This window comes from Malaclemys terrapin, chromosome 2 (genome assembly GCF_027887155.1).
Source record: "Malaclemys terrapin pileata isolate rMalTer1 chromosome 2, rMalTer1.hap1, whole genome shotgun sequence".
Lineage (NCBI taxonomy): Eukaryota > Metazoa > Chordata > Testudines > Emydidae > Malaclemys > Malaclemys terrapin.
Genome location: NC_071506.1, coordinates 258,431,821 through 258,459,157, shown reverse-complemented (window position 1 = coordinate 258,459,157; position 27,337 = coordinate 258,431,821). Strand labels below are relative to the sequence as shown.

Sequence of the window (27,337 nt, the reverse complement as noted above, 5' to 3'; positions counted from 1 at the left end):
GGTCGGCCGGGGGCCGGGGCCGGCACCCCAGCGCTGCAGCCGACCCAGGCTGGAGCCGCCGGGGGGCCAGCCTGGGCCGCACCTCCTCCCCCCACACCGCCCCTTACCTGCCCAGGCTTCCCGCGAATTAAATGTTCGCGGGAAGCAGGGGAGGGGGCGGAGACTTTGGGGAGGGGGCGGAGTTGGGGAGGGGGAGGGGGTGGGGCTGGGGGAGGGGCCAGGGCCCCGTGGAGTGTCCTCCTTTTGGAGGCACAAAATATGGTAACCCTATCCTTGCACCACTTGCTCCCAGCTCCTCACACTCACACCACAAACTGAAGTGAGCTCCTTTTTAAAACCCAGGTGCCCTGATTAGCCTGCCTTAATTGATTCTAGCAGCTTCTTCTTAATTGGCTCCAGGTGTTCTAATTAGCCTGCCTGCCTTAACTGGTTCTAGCAGGTTCCTGATTACTCTAGTGCAGCCCCTGCTCTGGTCACTCAGGGAACAGAAAACTACTCATCCAGTGACCAGTATATTTGCCCTCTACCGGACTCCTGTACTCCACTGGTCTGGGTCTGTCACAAAAGATTAAAGTTGATATTCATGAAAATATTTCTAAAGGCATAAAACAAAAAGAAAAAACCCTTCTTTTAAAAACCCCACAACCTTCAGTCCTTTTCCTAAAGCATAAAGAGATTTTAAAAAAAAAGGCACAAGCCCAATTAAAAAAAGAATAACAGAATCTTTACACATCACCTTTTACACACGAAACATCTGTAAAAGTATCTCAAAAAGAAACATTCCTCTTTGTATTTCCATCACTTTGAAATGGGACAGTGAAATTTACTGGCTGAGCAACTGCTACCAGAAACATCAGGTGCATCAAAAGAAATGCAGTTATCACAATATTTCACATAGATTAATGCTTACAGTTCCATCAGTGTCAGCTTTATTTTTTACTTGATATATACCAAAGCTGGCATACAATTTTAACTGATGAGGTAATGTCATTTTTAATTTAAAGAGCCTTAAGCTGGCCACTTTAACTAGTGATATCATCGTTGCAGTTGTCTCATGGGACTTCATGTAAACATGTCATGTGCCCTAGATAGTTTGGATCAGGGTTATTAAAAGTGACTTTGGTCATCATGAAGATATTTTTTTCTTTGACTGTAAAATGGTCAGATAAAGTTTATATTACTGCTATTTTTTAGCCATTTCTGGTATATTAATATGTCTCAGGACATTTCAGTGCACATAATAGAAGAATAAAAGGCTAAAGCAAATTAACAGCATCATTTTAATGTCAGTTGTTGTAAGATATGAAACTTAAATGAAATTGTCTGGCCAGCAGCAATTCGATAAATAAAAAGGCAATATGGATGAGACAAAAAAATATACCACCTTAGGCACACAAAAGCTTTCCAATGTCTCAGCCCCTTTATTATTAGAAATGGGCCCAAAACAAACCCAAATTTTAGGAAAGGTTGAATCTGGTTCTGTAAGTGACAGCTGTTCCCTGTCTCTAGTAGGGGCTGACACAAATCTCCAGAATCATCCACCAACGAGCCTTTGAAATCCTTGGATCTGGGCCAAGTCCTGCAGCTCAAGGCTGTTCTTGATTATTCTTCGCTTTTATCTCTCTTATAAGGCTCAGGCTTGCCTGTTGCTGAGCCCCTTCAACTCCACTGAAGTCAGCCTTGCAGGATCAGGTCCTTGAAGGTGACAGATCTAGTTTAGAAGACTGAGAAACTTTGTAGCACCACTATTGTCCCCATGCAAACATTGGCTATTAATCATTATTGATAGATTTTTATCTCCACCAATAATGTATATAGGAATCAAGCAGATATACAGAGGATGAGGACCTAGTCCAAAGAGTTTAGTGATCATCTACTATATGAATATGAATGTTAAAACAATACATTCATTTAAACCAACTCAATTCAAATATTTAAACAAGGATGTTCTAAAAAAAAAACAACTTTTGTCTGAAGGAAATCAAGTGTTATAATTAAAGTGTGGATTGTAAGATTTGCTCAATTTCTGTCCAACTAACATGGAAAATGACAAATTTTCTGCCAGTGGTCTGGAACGTAGTGGAGTTTTCAACTAAATCAAATGTTTAGGGATTCATGTATTATTCTGTGGCCATATATTTAGAGGGTAGTATACAGAAATCCAAGTATTGTTCATAGAGAGCGCCAGCCAAAGAGATATTTTGAATTCATAACAGAACTTCACAGTTTGAAAAGAATGCTATGCATTATGTATTGATAACACCACCATAGACAAAGGAACACAATTTAATAATACAGAATTGTGCTCATGAGATTTCCTTTTTTTTTTTTTTTTTTTTTTTTTGTTAATTGGTTACTTAAGCTGACATTGTCTGCAAGCATAATGGACGCCATTCTTCCTAATAGTTCCATGTTGCCAGATGATGTCTACAGACATGATGTAGTCCATTTTAATTATTTCATTTTGCTTACATCTCTCAGCATAATGCAGTTTCCAAGCAGGCTAGCATTTTTCTTGATTATCTATGTTGTATAGCAATGGTTTCTAAATTAATTAAATCTCTTTCTTTCCTGGAAGTTAAAAGTTTCTTTTTTCCATTTATCCATCAGGTATGATTATGTTGAAGTGATTGATGGAGATAATGCATCTGGGCGCGTATGGGGAAAGTACTGTGGAAAAATTGCTCCCGCTCCTCTGGTGTCTTCAGGACCATTTCTCTTTATTAAATTTGTCTCTGATTATGAAACTCATGGAGCAGGATTTTCCATCCGCTATGAAGTTTTCAAAAGAGGTGAGCAAACGATTCATTATTATGTAGCTCATAGACCATGGTGTTTGCTTTGTTTTCATGGAAAAGTTGATCATAGTTCTTGAGGACAAAAGGAAGGCTACGTCTTTTGAAAAAAAACCCAAGAATTTGGTTGTAGATTAAAGTTTTATTGCTCGTGTCATCCACACGCTTAGGGCAGGTTGTTAGCTGGTGTAAATTGTCATTGCTCCAATGCATGAGCTCCAGCTGAGGATCTACACCTCTGCATGCAATCTGATAGCCTTCAATGGCATGTTTTCTACAAAGTTGTTTATTTAGATTTTTTTTTAGTTGTTGATTTTCTTTCTTTCTGTTGACTGTCATCCTATGATGTATAATGTTTCCACCTTATCACACTGTAACCTTTGCAGTCCCTTGCTTATTTGGTTAGTGTTTTGCTCTGCATTCCCAAAAGATATCCATGGGCTCAGAATGAACCTAGCTACACATGGCAAGCAGATGATGGAAGGATCAGAATGGTGTCACTTTCAGTATTTGTTTTTCGGAGGCAAGGGGAAAGAGGCAGTTCACACTGCTTTCAAGCACATCTTGGTGGCTGACTATATAGGAGCTTCAGTAAAGGCTGCCAAGCATGGGCAGCTATATGTGCAGAAGAAAACATCTGGAAGAGAAACTTTACCCAGGATTAATAGGCTCAGCAAAAGGCCCCCACTCTGATCAGCTCATTTGCTGAGTCACTGACTGTAGGATGGTGAGATCATTTTTTGGCATACACCTTAGCTGTAGTTGGATAGAGATAGATAAATCACACATTAAGAAGCCAGGAGGACCCAGACCCAAACTGGATAATAAAGGCATAAATGCACAAAGAGTGTTACTTTATAGCAGGGGTCGGCAACCTTTCAGAAGCGGTGTGCCGAGTCTTCATTTATTCACTCTAATTTAAGGTTTTGTGTGCCAGTAATACATTTTAGCGTTTTTAGAAGGTCTTTCTATAAGTCTATACTATATAACTAAACTATTGTTGTATGTAAAGTAAATAAGGTTTTTAAAATGTTTAAGAAGCTTCATTTAAAATTAAATTAAAATGCAGAGCCCCCCCGGACCAGTGGTCAGGACCTGGGCAGTGTGAGTGCCACTGAAAATCAGCTCGTGTGCCGACTTCAGCACGCGTGCCATAGGTTGCCTACCCTTTATAGGAACCAAGATTGCCTTTGACAACATAAGCATTGGGGACTAGATTTTCAAAGTTCCCAAAGCTCCGAATTTCAAGTGCTCAACGCCCTTAAGGGAGACCACATTTTCAAAAAGAGCTCCCATTTATGCACCTAAGTCAGGGCCACATTTTTAAATGTGCTTAGCACCCAGGAGCTCCGATTGTGACTCCAATGGCCAGATTTTCAAAAGAATTCAGCACTGAATGTGTTGAGCTCTTCTGAAAACCTGGCCACTTATTCTGGTGCCAGAATGGGAGCTGACCTATTCTGAAATTCAAGTGAAAGAAAAAGCAACTGCAAAAATGACCTATGAAACAAGCTGTTTTTGAAAGTGAACATTTTCAGATGGAGACCTTTTTCATAGTAGTCTAGTGACAATGCAGTACGCTAACAAGAATATTGTATTTATTTCCCCTTGTGATCATTTAAATCTCACACTGATATGCATTAGCTATGTTAAGGTAATGTTACAAATAATATTTTACATACACAAAAGTCAGGACACTCAAAATTATGGCTCCCAAAGCAACTTTAACTCTGGTTGATGCTACATATACCTAATATTAAGGCACAAAAGTTATCACCATCTACAGAGATGAAAAATATTACATACGTGCTTAAGGTATGAGTTACTGTTGCTGTGGGAATACGGATGTTGAATTTCCTGACTTTTGTGCATTTAGTATCTTCCAGATAATGTTAAATTAATGTATATATTAAATGCATAATCAACATATTGAGTAAGTAAGTAAATAAATAAAATGCCAAATAAAGCCGATCAGTATATTCTATTCTATAGATACCTACTAACATGACCAACTTGACCTTATGAGTCATAAGACCTGCCATCAGACATTCTTCTTAGCTCCACAGACATGAAAGAAAATGTCAGATAAAAGATCCAGACCCCAATCAATATAGTATGAATGGCATATGTGGTGCCAAGCTTCACTGCAATACACCTAAGGACAGCCATGAACAATACTTTGCTGTGTGCCTCTGAGGGCATCCCCCAACTCATTAAAGTTATGTTACCCCACCTCTATAACACAGTTAGGGCTAATTTTGAACATGGTGTTGTGTTGGCTCCATGATCAGGGACCTGCTACTCAAATCCTAAGCTGAGAGACTCACCCTCAGCAGCAGCAGCCACAGAGAAGATCCAGACACACACCCCATGCTTGGAGGTGGAGTCTGAGATTTTATATATGACAGGAGAATGAGCAAGGGAGTGATGTTGGGGAAGGAGGTGTTGCCTGATAGCCAGGATCTCAAACTAAGGCTTGGCCTGCACTAGAAAATTAGGTCGGTTTAACTACGTCAGTCAGGGGTGTGAAAATCCACACCCCTGAGGAGTATAGTTAAGCCAACCTAATTTTCCATGTACACAACGCTAGGTTGATGGAAGAATTCTTCCATCAACCTAGCTACTGCTTCTCAGGGAGGTGGATTACCTATGACAATGGGATTCCCTGGTCCTCCCCGTCGGCCTAGATAGTGTGTCTCCACTGAAGCGAAACAGCTACAGTTGTGCTACTGTAGCATGTTAAGTGTAGACAAGCCCTAAGAAGCCAGCTGAGTGCTCTGAAATGAAGTTGTCAACCAGGAAGGACAGGAGATCATCATTCTAAAAGACATCCCCTTCCCAGGGCTGGGCAAATGACATGCAAGTGGGTAGCAGAGACCTCTGGTATCCTCTCTCACTCGCTCTCTCTCTCTCCCTCTCTTTCACACACAATCACATGCACAACCGTTACCTCCCCAACTCAGAACTGGCTATTCGTTGGATGCTTCTAACAAAACCCCTTATCCCTTCCCCCTCCCACCCTCTCTCCTGTATTCCCCCAGTGTGTCACTTCATGGAGTCCACTACAGCCTCAAAGCTGCTTTAACTCCTGTAGTCCCTGCACAGGGACAATAGAGGCTCAGGATCTATGGAGGGCATATTGGCCAGGGTTCTCATTTGAATGAACTTTGTGCCCCTTGTACCACGTTGGTTTGAACATGCTCAAAATGAGTCAGGGTACTGCTGAGACACCAGATGCGAGGGTGAGGGCCTGCCTAACACTCCTGAATCCTGCAGGTTAGGATTTGGCTCCTTATTTTTAATACAACAATAATGACAATGACTTACATTTGATATAGCACCTTTCATTCAGATTCTCGGGGGATCATAAAGCACTTTGCGGAACAAAGGCATACACAGAAAATACGGCAGTGTAATGCATCACCCGTGAGTTGAAGAGTAGCAACTATTTAACAGCAACAGTAGCACTACAGAACAGTGTATGACAGGGAGTGAAGATGAACACGCTATCCCATTGAAACTGGAAGGGGAATTTTAATTATAGGTAACGTAATTTTCCAGACTGGAACTGGCCATGCCAGTGGGGCTTTAATATAATAATTCTTCCAAAATGTGTCATGACCCCTTTTAAAGACCAGGTGTTCAGGACCTGAAATTTACATCTAATGTTTGTGTCGGATTAAGGACTGAAATAGCTGAGCTAACCCTCCAGATCTACCTATGTCCTAAATGTCGAGTTTATTCGGAGGGTTGCCAAATCAATGGGAAGTAGTATGTTTTGCATCATTTTCAAAAGCACCATTTCTTATGATGTGATGGGTATTCATATACATATGTATGCAACAAGCCAGAATGTTTACAGTAAACAACTTAGGATAAGAACAGGAAATTCTCCAGGGTTCCCCTTGCTGAGTTTGCTGACATCGTTCTCCCAGGGAGTAGGGCATCTTCATGTGGATGAAACTGGGGGTTCAGCACCCAAAATCTGAACACTTGTTTGATATTGATATTAGGTGACTTCTGTGATGTGTGACCAGGGCCATCCACATGCATTTGTGTTGGCTGTCTGTTGCCTCTGGTCCTTACCTGGCTCCACGCCAGAACAGCTCCATCTGGCTTCTGATACCAGACTTCAGAGAAAGCTGCTGTCCCCACCTTCCCCTATCCCAATCTCCATTAAAAGCAGAGGCAGGGAAGCTCCTATGTTCATGTAAACCGTGCTCACTCGATGTTGTGCTCTGTCCCCCTCTAGGCCACTTAGAGATTGATGAGCTAAAAGAGAACTGGCTGTTTTAATACCAACAGTTGAGGCTCATGCACTAAGATCCAGATGTCCCATGTTTGGTCTCAATTGTCAACAACTCATCCAGGGGTATCAGCAGTACATTAATATGCTGAGAAAGTTGTGTAGGCAGTGCCTGAACCCTGGAATCCTGTGGAAGGGTTTCTATGGGATTTGAGGAATGGAGAAATATGACCAGCCAGCAAGAGACCAGATAAGGATTTTGTCTCCTCCATTCATGAAGGCAGATGCGGTGATCTGCCCTTTTATATTCATCCCATTGTGTTACTTTGCTCAACCAACAACAGTTTTTGGAACACCAAATGAAGCCAAGACTGGTACTTTGGGGAAGGTTAATGTGTCAACATTGATATTAGGTGACTTCTAGCAACACTGCCCATAATCACACAGTTTATCATGCCTTCACTAACAGCAACACTTTACTGGTGCACCTGTGTCAACACCACTCAGAATGAGTCACTCACCCTTGGTACATGTACGAATTACCTTTCACATTTAGTTTGTCAAAGAGGCATAGGTCACATCTGGCAGAGTTACTGAGTCACTGCTCTAGGAATCTGAAACCACTACTCCCTCTACTGAATTCACTCACCCGCTTTTGTAAAACATTCTATTTCACCAATAAAAGGCTGTCAACCTTAAGATTTAAAGATTTAAGCTTGAAGGGGCTATAATTATTTCTCTGGGGCTCTGTTGAGATTTCTGCAGCTTACTCTTTCATTGTTCCCACCTGACTTCGTATTTGTCATAATTTTTTTTTCTAGAACTGGCGCAAGTTTTCATATTGCTCTGCACAGATTGAAAATTGGAGATCACACAATAAATGTGAATTACATTTTAATACCTGACTATCAATAATAGGAACAAGCTGGCTGGATGATTAATACAGTGATTAAAATGAGGTGTTTCATTGAAAAGCCACTTTGCTGTTAGAAAGACAAAATGACCTAATTTGTTTTCTAGTTAACCAGCTTGCTTTGTAAGATAGTGCTAAGTTAAATATTTTTCTTTGTCACACAGGACCTGAATGTTCCAGAAACTTTACTTCACCAAGCGGAGTGATAAAATCTCCAGGATTCCCTGAAAAATATCCCAATAGCCTTGAATGCACATACATTGTCTTTGCACCAAAGATGTCAGAGATTATACTGGAATTTGAAAGCTTTGAACTAGAACCTGATTCAAATCCTCCGGGAGGAGTGTTCTGTCGGTATGACCGATTGGAAATCTGGGATGGATTCCCTGAGGGTAAGAGAAAAATGAGCTGCAGTATACAGAATCATTACTCCACAGTGAGCTCCAGAAGGCGTATTGTCACATTTTCAAATATTGTATTACAGAGGTCTTCATTTGATTTAAACAAAATGAGTTGAATTAAAAGGGTGGGGAAATACACTTTAATTGCACACAATACAGCACATAACTAGCACAAAAGAGTGTGTATGGTGTTTTACAAATTGTCCTTAATGTCAAAGAATTGTCAAAGAATTTAGCATCATATTCTGCCCTCAAATACAACATGTAACTCCCATTAATTTCAGCAAAGGCAGAACTGGGCCTTCTTTGCTAAAATAATTTAGACAGAGAAGACGTATTGTTCACCCAAACTTTGAGCACTAATTCAGAGGGTACATGAGTACTGTATGATGATACCCTGCAGTTTGCTGCTGCTCTTGCCTTGCGTTTACTGGAGTTTAACATCAGGTTTCGCTTAGGTTGAGCACTTCCCCTTAGGGTGCACACATCAGGACTTGGCTGTCCTTAGGAATCATACAAGCAGTAATGTGCAACCAACTGTTCTTGATGCCTTTTACAAGCTTTTTGTGCGTGCCATAAGCATCTAAAGAGAAGCATCTTTCAGTTGTCCTTTTGCCTCTGTATTTTGTAACTTAAAGCCAAATACACCAGCATGGAACTTGTCTCACTATATAGTGCAGTAAAAAAAGCTATTGCCCTTTTCTATTGGTGTGATACCCTGCTTTGAAGGATGTTTTCTCTGAGTTTATGAACAGTAGCAAGTAGGTGTTTACAAACCATTAATACTGTACAGTAATAACATTTTGTTTTAATGGAAACATTTAACATTTCAAACCCACTTTAGTAACAAGTTTAAGGATGTGTGTTTCTGCAGACAGATCTATTTTTCACCACAACTAGGTTTACACATTTGGGAAACAGTGTTTTTTTTCATAAAAGCTTTTGTTCCCGCTACAGCAAATGTATCTGTTTTTAATGTGTGTTTGTGTATTTCCTCTTGTTTTGGGGTTAATAGGTTTATCATGGTTCTCTTAAACACTTTCCAGTAAGTATCAAGGGAAGAGTCAAAAGAGTGGCTGACAGACTATTCAGTATTTAATTCCTCAGTTGGGAAAACAGAATTGTAACAATATTATAACAATGTCTGGAACATTTAATAATAGGCTTATTTGCATATAGCCCAAATCTTTCCAGTCTAAATTCCTGTAGAACTTTAATTTAAACTGACATACAAAAAGAAGATCCAATCAACCAACTTATGTGGAATATTTTCAGAAAGAAACACATTATTATTAGTGTCAAGGGGTTTTCAAAGTGGTAATTTTCTGGTTGAAGAAAATGATTGAGCCAAATTGAAGAACAATTAACAACAAATGTTATCAGCCTCCTAATTTACCCATAGTTCAAAACTATGTTTGACTCTCTTCTTAAGAAGCAGGTTAATGTCATATGATAAATATGTTTATCTATTTATAAATAATTTAGCTTGTAGACCACAGTGCAATGTCTCCTCACATACATTCTGTTGGGGGACTGTGATAGTTTTAGGAACTTATTTGAAACATCATTCATAGATGGATGACTCTGCAGCCAGCAGAATTTATCCTCCTTTCTATCAGAAAATCTGTATAAAGGCTGAAGCTATTTTTGCTATTAAAATTATTATTTGTGACTTATTTGTATTGCAGTACATTTTAGAAACTGTGGTAAGATCCCATTGTTCCAGGCTGTGTACAATTGTGTAGTAACAAAGCAGTCTCTGCCTCCAAACGTCTAGGTAAATGACAAGACTCTGTAGACAGATGAGAACAAACACACAAGGGTCGATTTATGTGGTATTTTAACATAGGCATTACAGTATCTGAAAAAGATGTTTGGGAAAACACAGTAATTACAATTGTATGCACCTAACCCCAGCCCTTCAGCAATATATATATGGTTTGTTTCGCATATGATAGGAAAGGGTTTGAAGTGAGTTAAGATACATTTTTAATGGAATTTTATTGGGCAATTTTGTGGGAAATATTTGTAGCTGCAGCCATAGTTACAGGTTTAAGTAGGCAGCTGCCTAGGACATCATGCATAAGAGGACATTAGAATAGAACTGGGACTGTTTATGGCACTAGAGCAGGGTGGGAACTGGATTTTCCATTTTGCAGGAAATTCCAGGATTTTTTTTCCAGGTTGAAAGGGAACAATTTGAAATTTCCCATCAAATGAAATTTCAAATGAAAATTTGTTTTGGGTCAATCAAAATATTTGGATAAAATTCCAGTGCTTCACTACAATATCAGTGTAGTACAGTACAGTATAAAAAAGTATGCCATCATAAAGAATTGAAATGAAATATTGTTTCAAAATAGAAAATTGAAATGATCTATTCTAAAAAGATTGAACAGAACATTTTGACCACATCAGAATGCTTCAGTCTGATTTTTTTTCAAAATAAAATGTCATCAAAATTGACAAACCTGTGAAACATTTTACTTTTGATGAACTGGTATTTTCCAGTGGAAAAACCTTCCGTTGGAAAATTTCTGACCAGCTTTAATGCTCACTCTTGAACAAGCTAGTCCCAAAATGATCTTTCACAATCATGGTGTTTCAGACCAGCTGTACTTCTATGTCCTCCAACAGCTTGATCCTGGCAGGTGCTGAGCCTTCTGCAGGTGCTGATCTGACCTTGATCCTGCAAAGCAATTAAGCATGTGCTTATCTTTAAGCATGTGAGTGATTTCACTGACTTCAAAGGGATTTGAAGTTTATGGGGAAGTTTATATGTTGACATTTAAGCATGAGTGTAAGTGTTTTGCTAGGAATAAGGCCAGAATGCTCAGCTCCCTGCAGGATAGCACTGTTTCTGCAGAACTGTGTGTGGTGGGCATCTTTTGACCTCAGGTGCTCCTCTCTTTAACACAGCAGCAGCTGGTACAAACTATTCTGGAAAATATCTGGAAACTACAGTCAACCCTTGCAAATGACTGAGCAGACACAGGGCCATCTTTTTGAAGGAGGAAGTGACACAGGGCACTGAGTGGGTTGGTGTGAGCAGGGGAGCAAAAGAGCAATAAGTCAGTATGTGATTTTGTGTTGGTGTCTTTGCCTAGGGCACAAATGTACCTAAGCCCAGCCCTGGCTAAGAGCAATCTATTGATAACTTCTAAGAAAAATAGTGCCCTCAAAACCATGAATAGCTGAGGTGATGAATTGCACATATTCATGCAGATTTTTTTGAAGCTTTATGGATTGTCTTCCAGAGGCTCAAAAGCAACTTAAAGAAGTTTACATATGTTTTGAGCACCACAGGCTAAGCATTACAGCTCTGGTCAATACCACAAGTGCGTGCCCTATTTATAGAACTAAAAACACTTTGCTATCGTTGTTCACATCAGTGCAAATGAAAGATGCCATTAATCTAGCTGCCTTTTTGCTGTTGTTGTTTGTAGTTATTGTGGTTACTCTCTATACTGCTGATAACCTTTTAAGGAATAGTATGTAACAGCTCATATTTGACTACTGGACGAGTTAGGGAGGTGTTCATTTTTCAAATTCCATTAAGCACCCTAAACACTAAATTATATGTAAATGTTTAGACAATAAAAACCCTACTATCCGGTGAAATACTTTATATTAGGTTGTCAAGTGATTAAAAAATTAATCGCGATTAATTGTGCGATTAATCACACTGTTAAACAATAATAGAATACCATTTATTTGAATATTTTTGCATGTTTTCTACATTTTCAAATATATTGATTTCAATTACAACACAGACTACAAAGTGTACAGTGCTCACTTTATTTTTATTTTTATTACAAATATTTGCACTGTAAAAAATAAAAGAAATAGTATTTTTCAATTCACCTCATACAAGTACTGTAGTGCAATCTCTATCATGACAGCTGAATTTACAAATGTAGAATTATGTATAAAAATAACTTCATTCAAAAATAAAACAATGTAAACCTTTAGAGCCTACAAGTGCACTCAGTCCTACTTCTTGTTCAGCCAATCACTCAGACAAACAAGTTTGTTTACATTTGCAGTAGATAATGCTGCTCGCTTCTTGTTTACAATGTCACCTGAAAATGAGAACAGGCATTCGCATGGCACTGTTGTAGCTGGCATTGCAAGATTTTTATGTGCCAGACGTGCTAAAGATTCAATGTCCCTTCATGCTTCAACCACCATTCCAGAGGACATGCGTCCATGCTGATGACAGATTCTGCTCAATAACAATCCAAAGCAGTGCGGACTGATGCACATTCATTTTCATCATCTGAGTCAGATGCCACAAGCAGAAGGTTGATTTTCTGTTTTGGTGGTTTGGGTTCTATAGTTTCCACATCAGAGTGTTGCTTTTTTAAAACATCTGAAAGCACGCTCCACACCTCCTCCACTCAGATTTTGGATGGCACTTCAGATTCTTAAACATTGGGTTGAGTGCTGTCGCTATCTTTAGTAATCTCACATTGGTACCTTCTTTGCATTTTGTCAAATCTGCAGTGAAAGTTTTCTTAAAACGAACAGCATGTGCTGGGTCATCATCCGAGACTGCTATAACATGAAATATATGGTAGAATGCAGGTAAAACAGAGCAGGAGTCATACAATTCTCCCCCAAGGAGTTCAGTCACAAATTTAATTAATACATTTTTTTACCGAGCGTACTCAACATGGAAGCATGTGGAATGGTGGCCAAAGCATGAAGGGGCATACAAATGTTTAGCATATGTGCCATGTAAGTACCTTGCAATGCCGGCTATAAAAGTGCCATGCGAATGCCTGTTCTCACTTTCAGGTGACATTGTAAATAAGAAGCGGGCAGCATTATCTCCTGTAAATGTAAAGAAACTTGTTTGTCTTAGCGAACGGCTAAACAAGAAGTAGAACTGAGTTGACTTGTAGGCTCTTAAGTTTTACATTATTTTGTTTTTGAGTGCAGTTATGTAACAAAAAAAATCCGTAATACAAAAATCTGTATTTGTAAGGTTTCAGGGTAGCAGCCGTGTTAGTCTGTATCCTCAAAAAGAACAGGAGTACTTGTGGCACCTTAGAGACTAACAAATTTATTAGAGCATAAGCTTTCGTGGGCTACAACCCACTTCTTCAGATATATGCATCCGAAGAAGTGGGTTGTAGCCCACGAAAGCTTATGCTCTAATAAATTTGTTAGTCTCTAAGGTGCCACAAGTACTCCTGTTCTTTTTGTATTTGTAAGATGCATTTTCACAATGAAGAGATTGCACTACATTGCACTACTCATCTGAGGTGAATTGAAAAATACTATTTCTTTTATCATTTTTACAGTGCAAATATTTGTAATAAAAATAAATATAAAGTGAGCACTGTACACTTTGTATTCTGTGTTGTAATTGAAATCAATCTATTTGAAAATGTAGAAAAACATCCAAAATATTTAATACATTTCAATCAGTATTCTATTGTTTAACAGTGTGATTAAAATTGCCATTAACTGCAATTAATTTTTTTCATCACAATTAATTTTTTGAGTTAATCACGTGAATTAACTGCGATTAATCAACAGCCCTACTTTATATGGCATACAGTATACTTTAAAAAGCAGATTTTAATGTTCATTAAGATGGATAATTAATTTACACTTTAAATTAGTATTTTAAGATGGATATCACTGACACTTTTTTCCAGTGGATTTAAGCAAGATATGAATTTGGCCCCTTAGGCCAATGTGAAAGGCAACTATGAAGTATGCAACATTGAGATGAGTCTGATGGCCTCAAGGGAAAATAGTTCAGCTCAACATCTCTTCTGTGGCTTCATCTTTACAGAAGGAAAAAGGAAGCACAACTAGAAATAGACTTTCTAGTGAGAGTGTTAAACCACTAGGCATGCACTGTGAATGCTGAACCCCTGACATGTATATACTCAGAACATCTAGCTTTAAACTGGAACGGGCAGAACTAGTGTCTGCATTTTAGGATGGTTCTGTAAAATAATTTTTTGCTGCCTCTTCAACCCTTTAGCCTAAATATAATGAATTCATTTCCACTATGATCACACCAGTCCCATGTAGACTAGCTGAGAAAGGAGGCAGGAATCTCAGGGACAGATAGAGCACTGACAACCAAGTGGATAAATCCAGGGAGAGCTCGCACAGATGCCTCTGCTCTTTTGGCAATGTCAGATGGCCTCTGATGAGTCTACATCAATTCCAAGGGTGTATCTACCCTTCAGACTGGGGATGTGATTCCTAGCTTGAGAAGACATATTCACACTAGCTGTGATTGAGCTAGGGCTCTAAAAATTAGATTGTAGCTATGGCAGTGTTACAGGAGGGGCTAGCCACCCTGAGTACATGCCTCTGGTCTGGGACGGGTACATACTTGGGGCAGCTAACCCCTTCTAATGTTCATGCTGGCACAGCTACTCTATTTTTGTGCCCTAGCTTGATCAGAGTATGTGCCTTGGAGCTGGGAATAACACCACCAGCTCAAAGTGTAGACATACCCCAAGTGACACACATTTGGACGAGAGCCTCGTGTGGGGTGCTAACAAAATTACACAAATCCTTATTGCTGGAGGCTACCAACAGATTTCTAGGCCTAGTCTCCAGCAGGCTATCATTCTAGCATCAGCGGTCCAGAATTCAGATGCATTCTTCTGTCTGGATTTTGGGAGAGCATTCTCTGTGTTGAAATTTATGTATTCCTTTGCCACATACATCATAAGTGAGAATTTGTTCGCTCTCTCCTGAATGGGAAGGATTAGCAGGACACTACAAGAAATAGAGACACATTCCATCTAAATAAGCAATGATATTGTCTCTTTGGATTATTGTTCAAGCTGTTTTCTCCACAGTACATTATTTGGTGTGGTGACTCTTTATACATTATTAAGTAATTTATTCTCATTCAGAAGTCTGCAAGACTTAAATGGGAAAAAAGCCCTCAAAGTATGGTAGGTATTTATATAGGAGAATAAGAAGCTCTATTTAATCTAGTTCTGCTAGGATCAATATTGCATTAGTTCAGTAAGTTAAGGCTTACATGTTGTGTAAGAAAATTCAATACCTCTTTGTATCATGTTTTGCAAAGCTTTTGGCTCCTGAATCTATGCAGCTAGCAAAGAGAATAGCACTGTGATATCTAGAGGCAATATTCAGAAGAATGAAATGCAGAATTACCAAGTGTGTTTTAAAAATTATAAACCAGTGAGTCATGGTGAATCTTAAAGTATGAGTCTGCTTTAAACAAAGTTCTCTTCTGTTTGCCATTTCAAAGGGTCCTTCCCTGCAGGAAATGGGGGAGGGGGACTCTGAGTGCCATAACATGGAGGCCACATCTCTCCTGTTCTCTTGTAGTCTTCAGCAAAGTCAGTGGCTACAATGATCAAAGGCCATAGTGGGAAGGAGCAGGGTCACAGCTGTTTGCCCATCCTAGGAAAAAAAGACAATGAAGGGTCAAGCTGTATTCAGACTGACCGAAATTTTGTTTTAAAGAGTAGTACTGCTAGTGCTCCAGAAGAACAGCTTTCTCATTTCAAATAATAAGATCATAAGTGGTTTCATGGTTTCCAGGGCAGGAAAGAATCCAATTTATGTCCTCTGCAGCATGTTCCATTACATCCATACATCCAGAGCAGCCATGGTGAAAAAAGGGCCTGAGTTGGCTGGTGACTATTATTTTAAATGTGATGGCATTGCCAAGGCAACTGGAAGCTGATTCTATAAGAGACTGTGGCCAGAAGATAGAGGGAAAAAAACCTACATTGGCAGAAGGGGCTACATCATCTAAGCTGCTTCCTTCTGGCAGCACTGGCCTAGTAGAGAAGTGTGGCTGGCAGTGGAGGTTATTCCAAGTGGAAACTGTTTTATTTGCTGGCAAAACCCAGTGAGTTTCTAGAGAAATTATGTTAGCTGATGTTTATTCTTGCATATTTAATAACTAAGCTTTGTAAACGTTTTAAGTTTTAAACTGAAAACTAACCAGACTTCCAACAATGATGATGATGTGACAGGGTGGTCATTTAGCTCTGGAAGGCTGAAGGTGTGGGTTTTGTGGCCTGCCAGTATTATAGCCAAGTTTTTGCATAGAATCTAGTACTACATTCAGTGTTTGTTAGCAGAGATTTATCACTGTTCAGCAGTTTATGGCTCTATCCAAGAGGGATGCACAAGCACAGGAAGGCCTTATATATTGGTTGTGAGTAGCCAGATTAGTCAAGGGGGAAAATCATCACACTGCATAAACCAAGCAGAAAAATATCAGGATTTGTTTTTTAACTTTCAAACTGTAATGAATATCTCTAAGGAATTCAAAAGCAAGAGGTGGGGGAAATGTTCATACTTCATTTTATTTTTTTTCCTTGCCAGTGTCTGAGTAAAGGGGGGGAAAGAGCTGCTAGAAGCAGTTAAAAGCACAAATAGGAGGGAACAAGGGTCTCTCATTGATCACTATGTAATTGCAAGAGAAGAAAACATTTTTCTAAATTTGCTGAAAAACTAATGACAGGTTGCCTGCAAAACTGGGACAGTAAGTATCTGATTCTGCAAGGTGCTGAGTAGACTCTCAGTCTCCTTTACTTTAGGAGAAATTCATATTGTTCAGCACCTTGTAGGCTGGGTGTGCAGAGTAGGCCACTTGGAGCCCCTTATTATCAATAGGTGCTTTAATCACATGTCAGAAAATACTTCTGCTTCTTTGTGCGTGTAATTTTGTACCATCATTGCCCATGACGGACCACTTTAAAAACTGTACCTTTTGAAAATCTAGCCCTATATTTAGCTTTATTTGTTATCTGGAACATTGTACGAGTGAGATTATTATGGCAGGATGAGCAATTTTCCATTCATTACTCAGCTATTGAGGAGACAGTAATTTTAAACTGTTGCAGGGACTCCCTATTTCCTGCTGAGGGATCTCTTTGGTGGGCTATTGTATTGACACTCATTGTTGTAGGAGAAAGGTAGTGAACTATTATGCTTTGTTTCTTTTCAGTTGGCCCTCACATAGGGCGTTATTGTGGACAGAACACACCAGGCCGAGTGCGCTCTTCAACTGGAATCCTTTCAATGGTTTTTTATACTGACAGTGCGATAGCAAAAGAGGGATTCTCCGCAAACTACAGCATCTTACAGAGCAGTGTCTCAGAAGGTCAGTGTTTATCTATCCTGCAGGGCCTTGTGGTAAATATTCTGTTATGTCTTCTTGAACACTGGATGCCCTATGAAACATTAAAGAAGCCTTAAATAATAAGGGTGGTGGGATTTTTTGTTTTGTTTTTAAGCAGGTAACCTTTGAATATCAATGTGAGGAGAAGACACTTCTTCGTGGTTTTATTTTTTAATAAAGTCGGGAAGGTAGAAGAATTGTTATAAATAACTAAGTTGGCAGAGTAAACCTGGGACTGATGAACTGTGGAAGCATTGCACTGAAACAATGAAATATGAACAAGGCTTGCAACCTTCAAAAATTCATATTCTTCTTTTGTTACAAGGAGTGAGCTTTGATGATCAAGTTCCTAGATGAAAAGGACTGATTTACCATACATAGCCTTCCTCAAACCATATCATAAGAAATCTTTGGCATTATTCTGAAATCTGTGACAGATTTCTCTCCCAAATGTCAATCTCAAATCTCTTCAATGCTTATCCTTGCAACACAGCCTGAAATGTTTAATGGAGGCCTCACATTACACCACAGCATTGTAGGCTTCCTTGTTTGGTTTGAACTTAAAACAAAGGGACTTCTTAGGTTTCAGGCCCTTTTTAATCAAACCCTCTCCTCTTTGTCTCAGTTAATGAGGTCCAAACGTTCACCCAGAATGAATGTAACACTCCCTCAAAGAAGAATCAAGAGTTACTTTGCATAGGGTGAAATTCTCTCCCTTCTCAATGTGAAATCTAAGTAAATGGACCAGAAGCCAACCCAACCTCCAGGGAGGATATAAAGCGCCCTATTCAACCACTTAGCCTGGAGCTGCGGCTTTAATCCCTGTACACACTGAATGTGGGATATTCTGGCCACTTGGTACATGTTGTTTTAGCCCTGGTCTACACTGGGGGGGAGGAAGGGGTTCAACCTAAGATACGCAACTTCAGCTACGCGAATAGGTCAACTTACCTGGCTGTGAGGACAGCGGCGAGTCGACTCCGCTTCCGCCTCTCGCAAGCTGGAGTTCCAGAGTCGACGGGGAGCGCGTTCGGGGATCGATTTATCTGCGTCTAGATGAGACGTGATAAAGCAAACCCCAATAGATAGATCTCTACCCGCCGATCCGGTGGGTAGTGAAGACCTGCCCTTAGATTCATTGGCCTCTTACTCAGGTGCAGGAGATGTAGCGTATCCCTGTGCCCCTGCTCCACAGCCACCTTCCTTCTGTCTATACAACCATTGTGTTGGAACCTTCTACTATCATGGATTAATTTTACCCTTAAAATACAGTGCAGTCAAAATGTTAGGGCTTGTCTACACTTAAAATGCTGCAGCAGCACAGCTAAGCTATCTTAGCGCTTCAGTGAAGACATCAGCTACACCGACAGGTGGTCTTCTCCTGTCAACATAAGTACTCCACTCTACGAGAGGTGGTAGTTAGGTCGATGGGAATTGTTGACTCTGGGGGTTAGTTTAACTGCATTGCTCAGGGATGTGGACTTTTCATACCCCTGAGCAATGTAGTTAAACCAACCTAACTGCCTAGCATGGACCAGGCCTAAGTGTGTATATATATATATATATATATATGCACATTTATTCACAGTGAAACAGTAAAAATAGGTTTCAGTAACCACAGAAACAGATTTCTTGTTTAATCCATGCTAATAGGGTGTGTCTTTGTTCCCTCTAGTGGTTAAACCACATACAGAGTCTGCTATTGGCTCCAAGCTAAGGCAACCGCTCCTTTACCCCAAGCAGTCATTACTGCTTTCAGCTGAGATTCCAGGGGCTCCCACAAAGTACTGTGGTCAGGGTTGGGTTAATCTTTTGTGGGCCTGGTGCCAAACGTATTTGTGGGCCCCCATGGGGGCAATGGAGTGAGGGGCAGGCCAGGGACAATGGGGCACAGTGCGGCGGGGATGGATCCACTCCACCCATCCCAGTGCATGAGCACTGTTTACAAACCAGCAGCAGCAGCCAGATGCACGTTGGCCTGCCCCTACCCCTCGGGGTGGGCCCATGTCATGCGCCACACCCTCCTCCCCCGCCCAACACCCCCCATACCCAGAGACCGCCCCCACAGACACTATGCCCTGTGCTCCCCGCTGAAATCTCCCACAGACCCATATGCCCAGCACCCCCCAGCCCAGAGACTCCCCCACACACTCCTCACCACAACTGCATAGCACCCCACACAGACCCCACACTGCCCAGCACCCTCCAATGCATACACACCCCTATGCCCAGAGCCCCCGATGCCCCACTGCCCAGCGATCTCCCCAGAGCCCCACCGCCACAACTGCACAGCATCCCACACAAACCCCACACTGTCCAGTGCCCCAACATACACAGACTTTCCCCACCCCTCTATGACCAGCACTCCCACACCAGCCCCCACACCGCCCAGGGCCCCAAAACACACATATCTCCCCCACCCTCCAGAAACCTGTGCCCTGACCCACCAGATGCACTCACCAGCCCCACTGGGAGGTGACCATGACTGCTGGGCTGAGCCAGCAGCATGGCTCAGGTCGGTCCCGGGACAGGGATCGCTCCAGCCCCTTGGGAGCAGCGCAGTCAGCCAGGCTGGAGCAGGAGCAGAGCCTGTGCAGGCCGGGCTCCCTGCAAACCCACTTGTCTGGTAGAGCCCAGCCATGTCCCCTCAACCTCGTGCTGTTCTCCCCACCACTCCCCCCGCATTGGCTGAGACTTGCCCAGTCTCTGCACCAGTCCCAGGCATCTCAGCCCCGGGGAGGCGGGGAGGGTCCCACAGCTGGTGGATGGCAGAGACCACTCAGAGCCAGAGCTGCACTGGGGAGTGGGGCAGACCCCCCGGATGCAACCCCCAAGAGTCCTGCCCAGCCTGCATAGCAGAGCCCGGCTGCTGGGTGGCGTGCGGGACCTGCTGGCAGGGAACCACTCACACAGCCAGGCCTGGGTGCTGGACTGCCCTGAGCGAGGGGCCAGATCCAGCTGTATGGATGGGTTAGTCGAGTCTATAATGGGCCTCTTCAAAGTGTGGGCCCAGCACCACTGGCACCATTGTAAATCTGTTACTGATTTTGGTGGCTCAGGATTTGGGGAGAATGTGGTACATCACGGGTAGGGTGTCCAGGTGTCTGGTTTTCGACCGGAATGCCTGGTTGAAAAGGGACCCTGGCGGCTCCAGTCAGCACCACCGAGCAGGCCGCTAAAAGTCTGGTCGGTGGTGCTGCGGCGCTAAGGCAGGCTAGTCCCTACCTGTCCTGGCTGGCGCCCCGGAAGCAGCCAGCAGTTCAACCTCCTAGGCGGGGGGACCATGCGGCTCCGCGTGCTGCCTCCACCCTGAGCACCAGCTCCGCACTCCCATTAGGGGTGGGGCTAGGGTATTTGGTTTTGTACGACTAGAAAGTTGGCAACCCTAATCATGGGAGATGTAATCTGGCCAGGGAGCTCAACCCATAGAGGAGAATTGGGGCACGAGGCACCCACACTACAATTTCCAGAAGGCACCATGACAGCATTTCCCAAATGAAGTTTTTGGTTTTCAGCCAAAAGCTTTTGCATGAAAATTTTCAGGGTTTTTTTTTTTAACTGAAAAGTCAAAATTTTGCACAGGAAAAATACACATTTGCAAACTGTGTTAGTTGTCACAATTCATTTAAAAGCATTTTCATTCATCCATCTATTAAAATTCCTCCCCTTCAGTGTTACTCTTTTGTGTACAAACATGTTATTCTAGCCCTGAGTTAATTAATGGCTCTTATTACCACACTCTAGTTTGCTGTCTCACAATACAAAACTGTTGATTTTTTTAAAGTTATAGGTGACATCCTGGTTTTCTTGTGGGCCATTTATCATGATGACAACTCAAGGAAACCTCTCCCCAGTATAAGATTAAAGATTCACAGTTACATAAAAATAATTAAATATATTTCACAGCATTACAGGAAATAAAAGAAAAATCATATCCAGTCATATTTCTGTTGCAATGGGTTTTTAGATATTTTACTGCATGTATCTAGTCTAAATTTAGTGCTTGTGAAAGGCACTGGCCTATCTGACCTCCAGTTTAGAGAGGATAGGTATGAAATGCACTGGATTACAGATTCGGAAACTAAAGTCCTTTCTGTCCCCTCCCCCCTCTCTCCCTCTCCCCCAGCAGATATAGCATTGGCAGTAAAAATGCAAGCATCCCCACACCACCATGTAAATATGCCTCAATCCTGAGTGGAGTAATCTTCTCCATGGGTCAGAGGATAATTTAGTCCCCATGGCCCATTCAGCCTTTGGCCAGTCTGTAAAGACTACTAACTAGGCAGCCAATTATTGCTAAATTGTCATGGTAATGTTTGTCTATGGAGATTGGATGGGGACCATCAATTCATGTAACTTACAACTAGTTATCAAAGGAATGGTAACTCCTTTTAGTCATTAAACACCTGGGCTGGATTCAAACCTGGTTTGTTTTCCTCAATATCCAGGGTGTGGGAAGAATTGATGGACTTTGTAATAATAAATTGTAAAGTATTTTTATATTTGACTCTAATACATTACATATATTACAAATTTTGATGTGTCATCTGACTTGTTTGCTCCAGTTCTTATAGGTTAAGCATACTTTGTTTTATGTTATAAATCCACCCACAGAAGTAGTTTGCTATCCTAGGAAAGAGAATTTGATTGTCCTGTATTGAAATGGCTACAATGCTGGGCTAAAAATATTTGTATAGCATTATTATTGCAGGAATTGCCATGACAACTCAAGTGACAGCATTAAGAATGACACTACAAGCCCAGTACTGCCTCAGTTAAAGTTACTGAAGAATTCAAAGTCACATATAAACAAGATTTTCATATTCAGAACAGGAAAACATGTTCTCATTATCCTGAGACTAAACTGAAATAGCTGACTAAAGTAATTATGGTAATTTATTTTTTTTCAGATTTCCAGTGCATGGAACCACTAGGTATGGAATCAGGAGAAATTCACTCTGACCAAATCACTGTCTCCTCCCAGTATAGCACCAACTGGTCTTCAGAAAGGTCCCGGCTAAATTACGCTGAAAATGGATGGACCCCTGGAGACGATTCCAGTAGAGAATGGATACAGGTAAGAAGATAATGTTACAGAGACAATATTAATAAAACTCGGTGGAGTGCATTCAAGTTGGCAATGGAAAATGTAAAGAATATACAAAATAATACAGTAAAATATTTCTGCATAATGTAAGAACTGTAGCAAGTGAATATCTTACATTTCCTGTTATACACACACACAAAAAGACTGACTCCCGAAGGTATAACAAAGAAAAGGTCAAGAAGATTAATTCTTTTGCTTCCTGCGTCTATTGTTTTTTCAGTCTTCTGGGCACAAATAACAGAGATTTTGGTTTAGTGGAAAAGTCAATATTAGTTTAACATATACTTAAAGTGAAATGGTCCAGTAAACTGAGCATGTGCTATCCCTCTAACTGATAATACTTAGAGTTATGTGGTACCATGCTTAATGGACTAGAATTTCACCTCTAAAGGCCTGAATCCAAATCTAGATTATGTCAGAAATGAAATGAGTTCACTGTTCCCAATCTTGACCTTAGTAACTATTCTTCCATATCACAAAACAAAACATTCTTTAGTATGACTGGTAATCTTGTCGCCAAAGAACTATTGATATAAGCTCTGGTCCTGCAAACACGTATGCACCTGAAGACTCTCATTGGGTTCAGTGGGACTACTCATGTTTTAAAGTATTTGCAAGATCAGGTCCATAGTTCGCTGGTCACATCATTCCTGAACATGTTAGATGTATTCATATTAATTATTGTGGAATAAAACCAAATTCATTTTAGAAGACTAATACTAATATTTATATACCTAATATCATGCACACACAAAAAGTACAAACTTATCTGCATTATTTGAGTCTTTTTAACTTCTTGCTTTAATTGTGACCCAAACTCTGTTGCTGACAGCAACAGCCAGAAGTTTCACTTATGTCAGATTAATAATGCTGTATTTAAGGCTTACAGCAGATTAAATATGTGGAGTTCTCTTTCTGCTTCTGTTGTTTTCCATAGGAAATTACTAACTGACATACAAAAACAATGCATCATTAGCCATCAACAAGAATGTTCACATTGCTGCTTCCTGTGAGGTTTGCAATGTGCAAGAAAGCTTAAAAGCATGTTGAGCAGCAGTCAGTAAGGGGAAGCAAGAAAGGAAATTTCTTACATTTCTGATTCTTTGCACACAATGGGACTCTCAAGAGTCCTGCTTAAGAGGCCCAGACATATCCTGAATTGCTGGAAACTTGCTAATTGTAAGTGATGGACTTAGTAATACTTGAATGTGGCAAAAAAGCAGTTGATTCTTATTCCCTTAACTAGCCATAAATAAGTGTTAAAACTTCCCAATCTTTACCTAAGAAGTAATAGGCTTGGTATTAATCAATGCTGCTTGAAATCCATGGAATGCATGTGGGAAAAGAGTGGAATGCATCAGAATCAAATTCCATGTGTTTCATCTGGTTGTATGGCTGCCTTTCTTTCTGTCACTTACGCATTTGTTGCTTCATAATCAAAACAAGTAGGTTAGTCAAATCTAATTCATGTGGCTTATGTGCTTTATTCACTTATAGTAATTACATATATATAGTTTAATCCCTTAACTGAAGAACTAGATCTTTCCATGAAATGGTTTTTTTTTTTTAATGTTTTATTTTTTATAACAAACATATAACAAAATGGATTCGGTCCTAAATTGCGCTAACCTTTATGCTTGGGACTTTAAGCCACCTTTCCATTACCCCAAACCTGGCATAGCCAGGGACCGAAAAAGCCTCAACATAATTTAGAGTGGGCTCAGGCTGCAGTCTGCTGCTATGCCAGCCAAGAAACTGGTGGAGTGCCATGTGCTCCATACTGGCACACTGTCAGCTGACCTCTCACAGGCCCTACCTATACCTGAAGTGGTATAGCCTCAGACAATTTTCCCCAGGTGCTAGGGTCTCCAGGGGGACTTGTCTCTCTGAAGTAGAATTAATCCTAGAGACATCTGAGCCAAAACAGCTCCATACCATCCTGCTCCCAATGCAGGGCTGTGTCTAGTTGACATGACTGAGCCCATAACATAAAATCCTTTTAAAAGATTTGTTATATTACATATGAAAACTCCACTCAACCTGCATGTTGTAGAGGAGCTCTACATTGCAGGTCTCTGCAATTCACCAGAGAGCGGGTATGTGGCTGGGGCAGGAGCATGCAAACAGCACAGATGTATGCACCCAAACTCTGTGGGTCTGTTTCTGATTTACACTAAGGCCGCTTTACACCACTCCAGCAGTGTAGAGAGGCCTCAAAATGGGTGTAAATTTGAGGCCCCTTTACATTACCAGAGCTTTAGTGTGAAGGAGACTCAGGCCCTGGGAGTGAGGTGGGGAGAAGGAGTAGGACGCACCCATTGCTCCCACCTATATTCTGCAGAGGCAGCAGCCACACAAACTGGCAGCCCAGACAGATTAGCGAGTTGGAGCCGAGGATTCCGTGTCTTGGTCCTGCATCATTTTCAGTAGCTTGATTCCTTTTTCATCCCAATTGGCTCAGGAAGTTTGAAATGCAGAAAGACGTAAGTGACTGATTTTAAATGATCATCGGTATTATGATCATATTTATTTATTTAATTACAAACTGAGGAACAGTGGGCTAGGTGCTTTCCACTAAAGTCAGTTGAAATTGCTGGGTCAGCTGTTCAGCACTTTTGAATATCAGATACCTCAACATGGACTTAAGCAGCCATTTGTGAAAATCTTGAATGTTGTGTGTTATGATTCAACATCCTTTGGTGATGCTTGTAATAAACCTGTGTTGCAGGATTTTATCTGAATAAAAGCATGGTCCATCAATGGCTAATAGTCAGGATGGGCAGGGATGGTGTTTCTAGCCTCTGTTTGCCAGAAGCTGGGAATGGGCGACAGGGGATGGATCACTTGATCATTACCTGTTTTGTTCATTCCCTCTGGGGCACCTGACATTGGCCACTGTCAGAAGACAGGATGCTGGGCTAGATGGACCTTTGGTCTGACCCAGTATGGCCGTTCTTATGTTCTTATACTGACTACACACAGTAGGAACTCTGGGATTCAGAGAACCAGCAAAACAGGCTGAATGATATATCAGTGTTGAACCTGAAACTAAGCCCTGGTCTACACTGAGGGGTGTGGGGGGGGAAATCGATCTAAGTTACGCAACTTCAGCTATGTGAATAATGTAGCTGAAGTCGACGTACTTAGACCTACTTACCGTGGTGTCTTTACTGCGGTGAGTCGACTGCTGCCGCTCCCCCATTGACTCTGCCTGAGCCTCTCACGGAGGTGGAGTACAGGAGTTGACGGGAGAGCGCTCGGGGGTTGATTGATCATGTCTAGACTAGACGCAATAAATCAACCCCCGCTGCATCAATCGCTGCCTGCTGATCTGGCGGGTAGTGTAGACATACCCTAAGTTGAAACCACTTCTCTTATAATACTAGCTGGATAAAGATCCACTGCTTTAAGATTTTCAAAAATGTGTGTATTTATTGATCCATTCACACTTGTAAGACCCCAATTTATGCATGAACAGTTAGGTGGCTAAGTGGTCATATCTGCCTTTGAAGGTGTGTGTGGGGGGCAGTATTTTTTATTGGACCAATTTCTGTTGATGAGAGAGACAAGCTTTTGAGCTCAAAAATTTGTCTCTCTCACCAACAGAAGTTGGTCCAATAAAAGATATTGCCTCACCCACCTAGTCTCTCTAATATCCTGGGACTGACATAGCTACAACATCATTCTAAATTCCTGATACATATATGCAAATCAAGTGTATAAATGAGATGTGTGCAGCTGTACATATGCAAAGGTGTTTGAAAATGTAGCTCTAATTATTTATTTCCTTGTTTTGCCATTCTTTGTATATGGCAAATACCACTAATCTCCTTTCCCTTCTTTTCCCCTCCCTTCATGGTTAATATTTTTGCTAAATCCAGTTCCATATCTGGAGCGGGACATCTAGAGGGCATATGATATGATTGTTTTCCTTGAGGTGTTGATGTCTCTGGGACCATTTCACTGAAGAAAATTAGCAAAATGGTGGCTGCTTGTAATATTTCATTGAACAAAGATCTGCATGAATTCCAGCTGTGGACATATGATCTATTCTTCAGTAGGAAAACTAGATTCTCCCTTTGTGCCCATAAAATATTTCTCACTAACTCTTAAGCCCAGCTGAACATCAGTTGCACACCCTCCTGTGCTAAATGTATGCTTTCTTTTATTTTTCATTTTGAAATATATGTCAAAAGCTCAGACAAAAGATCAACAGCAAAACTACATCTCACATAGCTTTTTCTCTACTTCTTGTTACTCTTTTGCAAATGTTTAAAATTTGCTGAAATAACTTGAACCTAGGGGTGACTATATTGTCTCCAGTGGAGTCAGCCTGGGCTGAGTTTCTTCCAGTGCATTTTAAATGATCACATAAATATTTTCTATTAATATACAAATAAGAATAGAATTAAGACATGAAAGGAACGCATGTGACAATGGTTACCAAAAATAAGCCTTAAATTAGTTAATTGTTCAATGGAATGTTACTATCTCCTGACCTTAAGCTAAACCTACTTGTTTATTTCACTTATGTTTCACACAGTAGGTTTCCATTTTGTGATTAAATAGAAGGTTTTTTAAAAAATAAATAAAAACAACCCTTTAATTTAATCAAGAGCAAGATACTGCTGTTGGAATGTATGCCAGTGTCCCTTATTAACATATCTTTTCAGGGGAAAAATAGTATAGTGTTTCCATTTCTGTAATCTAAACAACAAACACGT

The 27,337-nt window shown here is 40.8% G+C and overlaps 1 protein-coding gene and 1 long non-coding RNA gene across 5 annotated transcripts in view; one reads left to right on the top strand and one right to left on the bottom strand.

Annotated features, from left to right (window-relative positions):
- The window catches only part of NRP1 (neuropilin 1), a 141,020-nt gene that overhangs the window by 57,425 nt on the left and 56,258 nt on the right, over window positions 1-27,337 (top strand). For all 4 annotated transcript variants that reach the window (XM_054020933.1, XM_054020932.1, XM_054020931.1 and 1 more), the window contains exons 4-7: window positions 2,611-2,792; window positions 8,119-8,346; window positions 17,333-17,488; window positions 22,417-22,583. In XM_054020933.1, the coding sequence (XP_053876908.1) occupies window positions 2,611-2,792; window positions 8,119-8,346; window positions 17,333-17,488; window positions 22,417-22,583 (733 nt within the window). The remainder of the gene's footprint in view (window positions 1-2,610; window positions 2,793-8,118; window positions 8,347-17,332; window positions 17,489-22,416; window positions 22,584-27,337) is intronic.
- Window positions 14,288-27,337, bottom strand: part of LOC128833051 (uncharacterized) — a 44,803-nt gene continuing 31,753 nt past the window's right edge. The window contains exons 4-5 of the long non-coding RNA XR_008444097.1: window positions 18,458-18,558; window positions 14,288-15,771 (exon numbers count right to left, since the gene is read on the bottom strand). This is a non-coding gene — a long non-coding RNA (uncharacterized LOC128833051). The remainder of the gene's footprint in view (window positions 15,772-18,457; window positions 18,559-27,337) is intronic.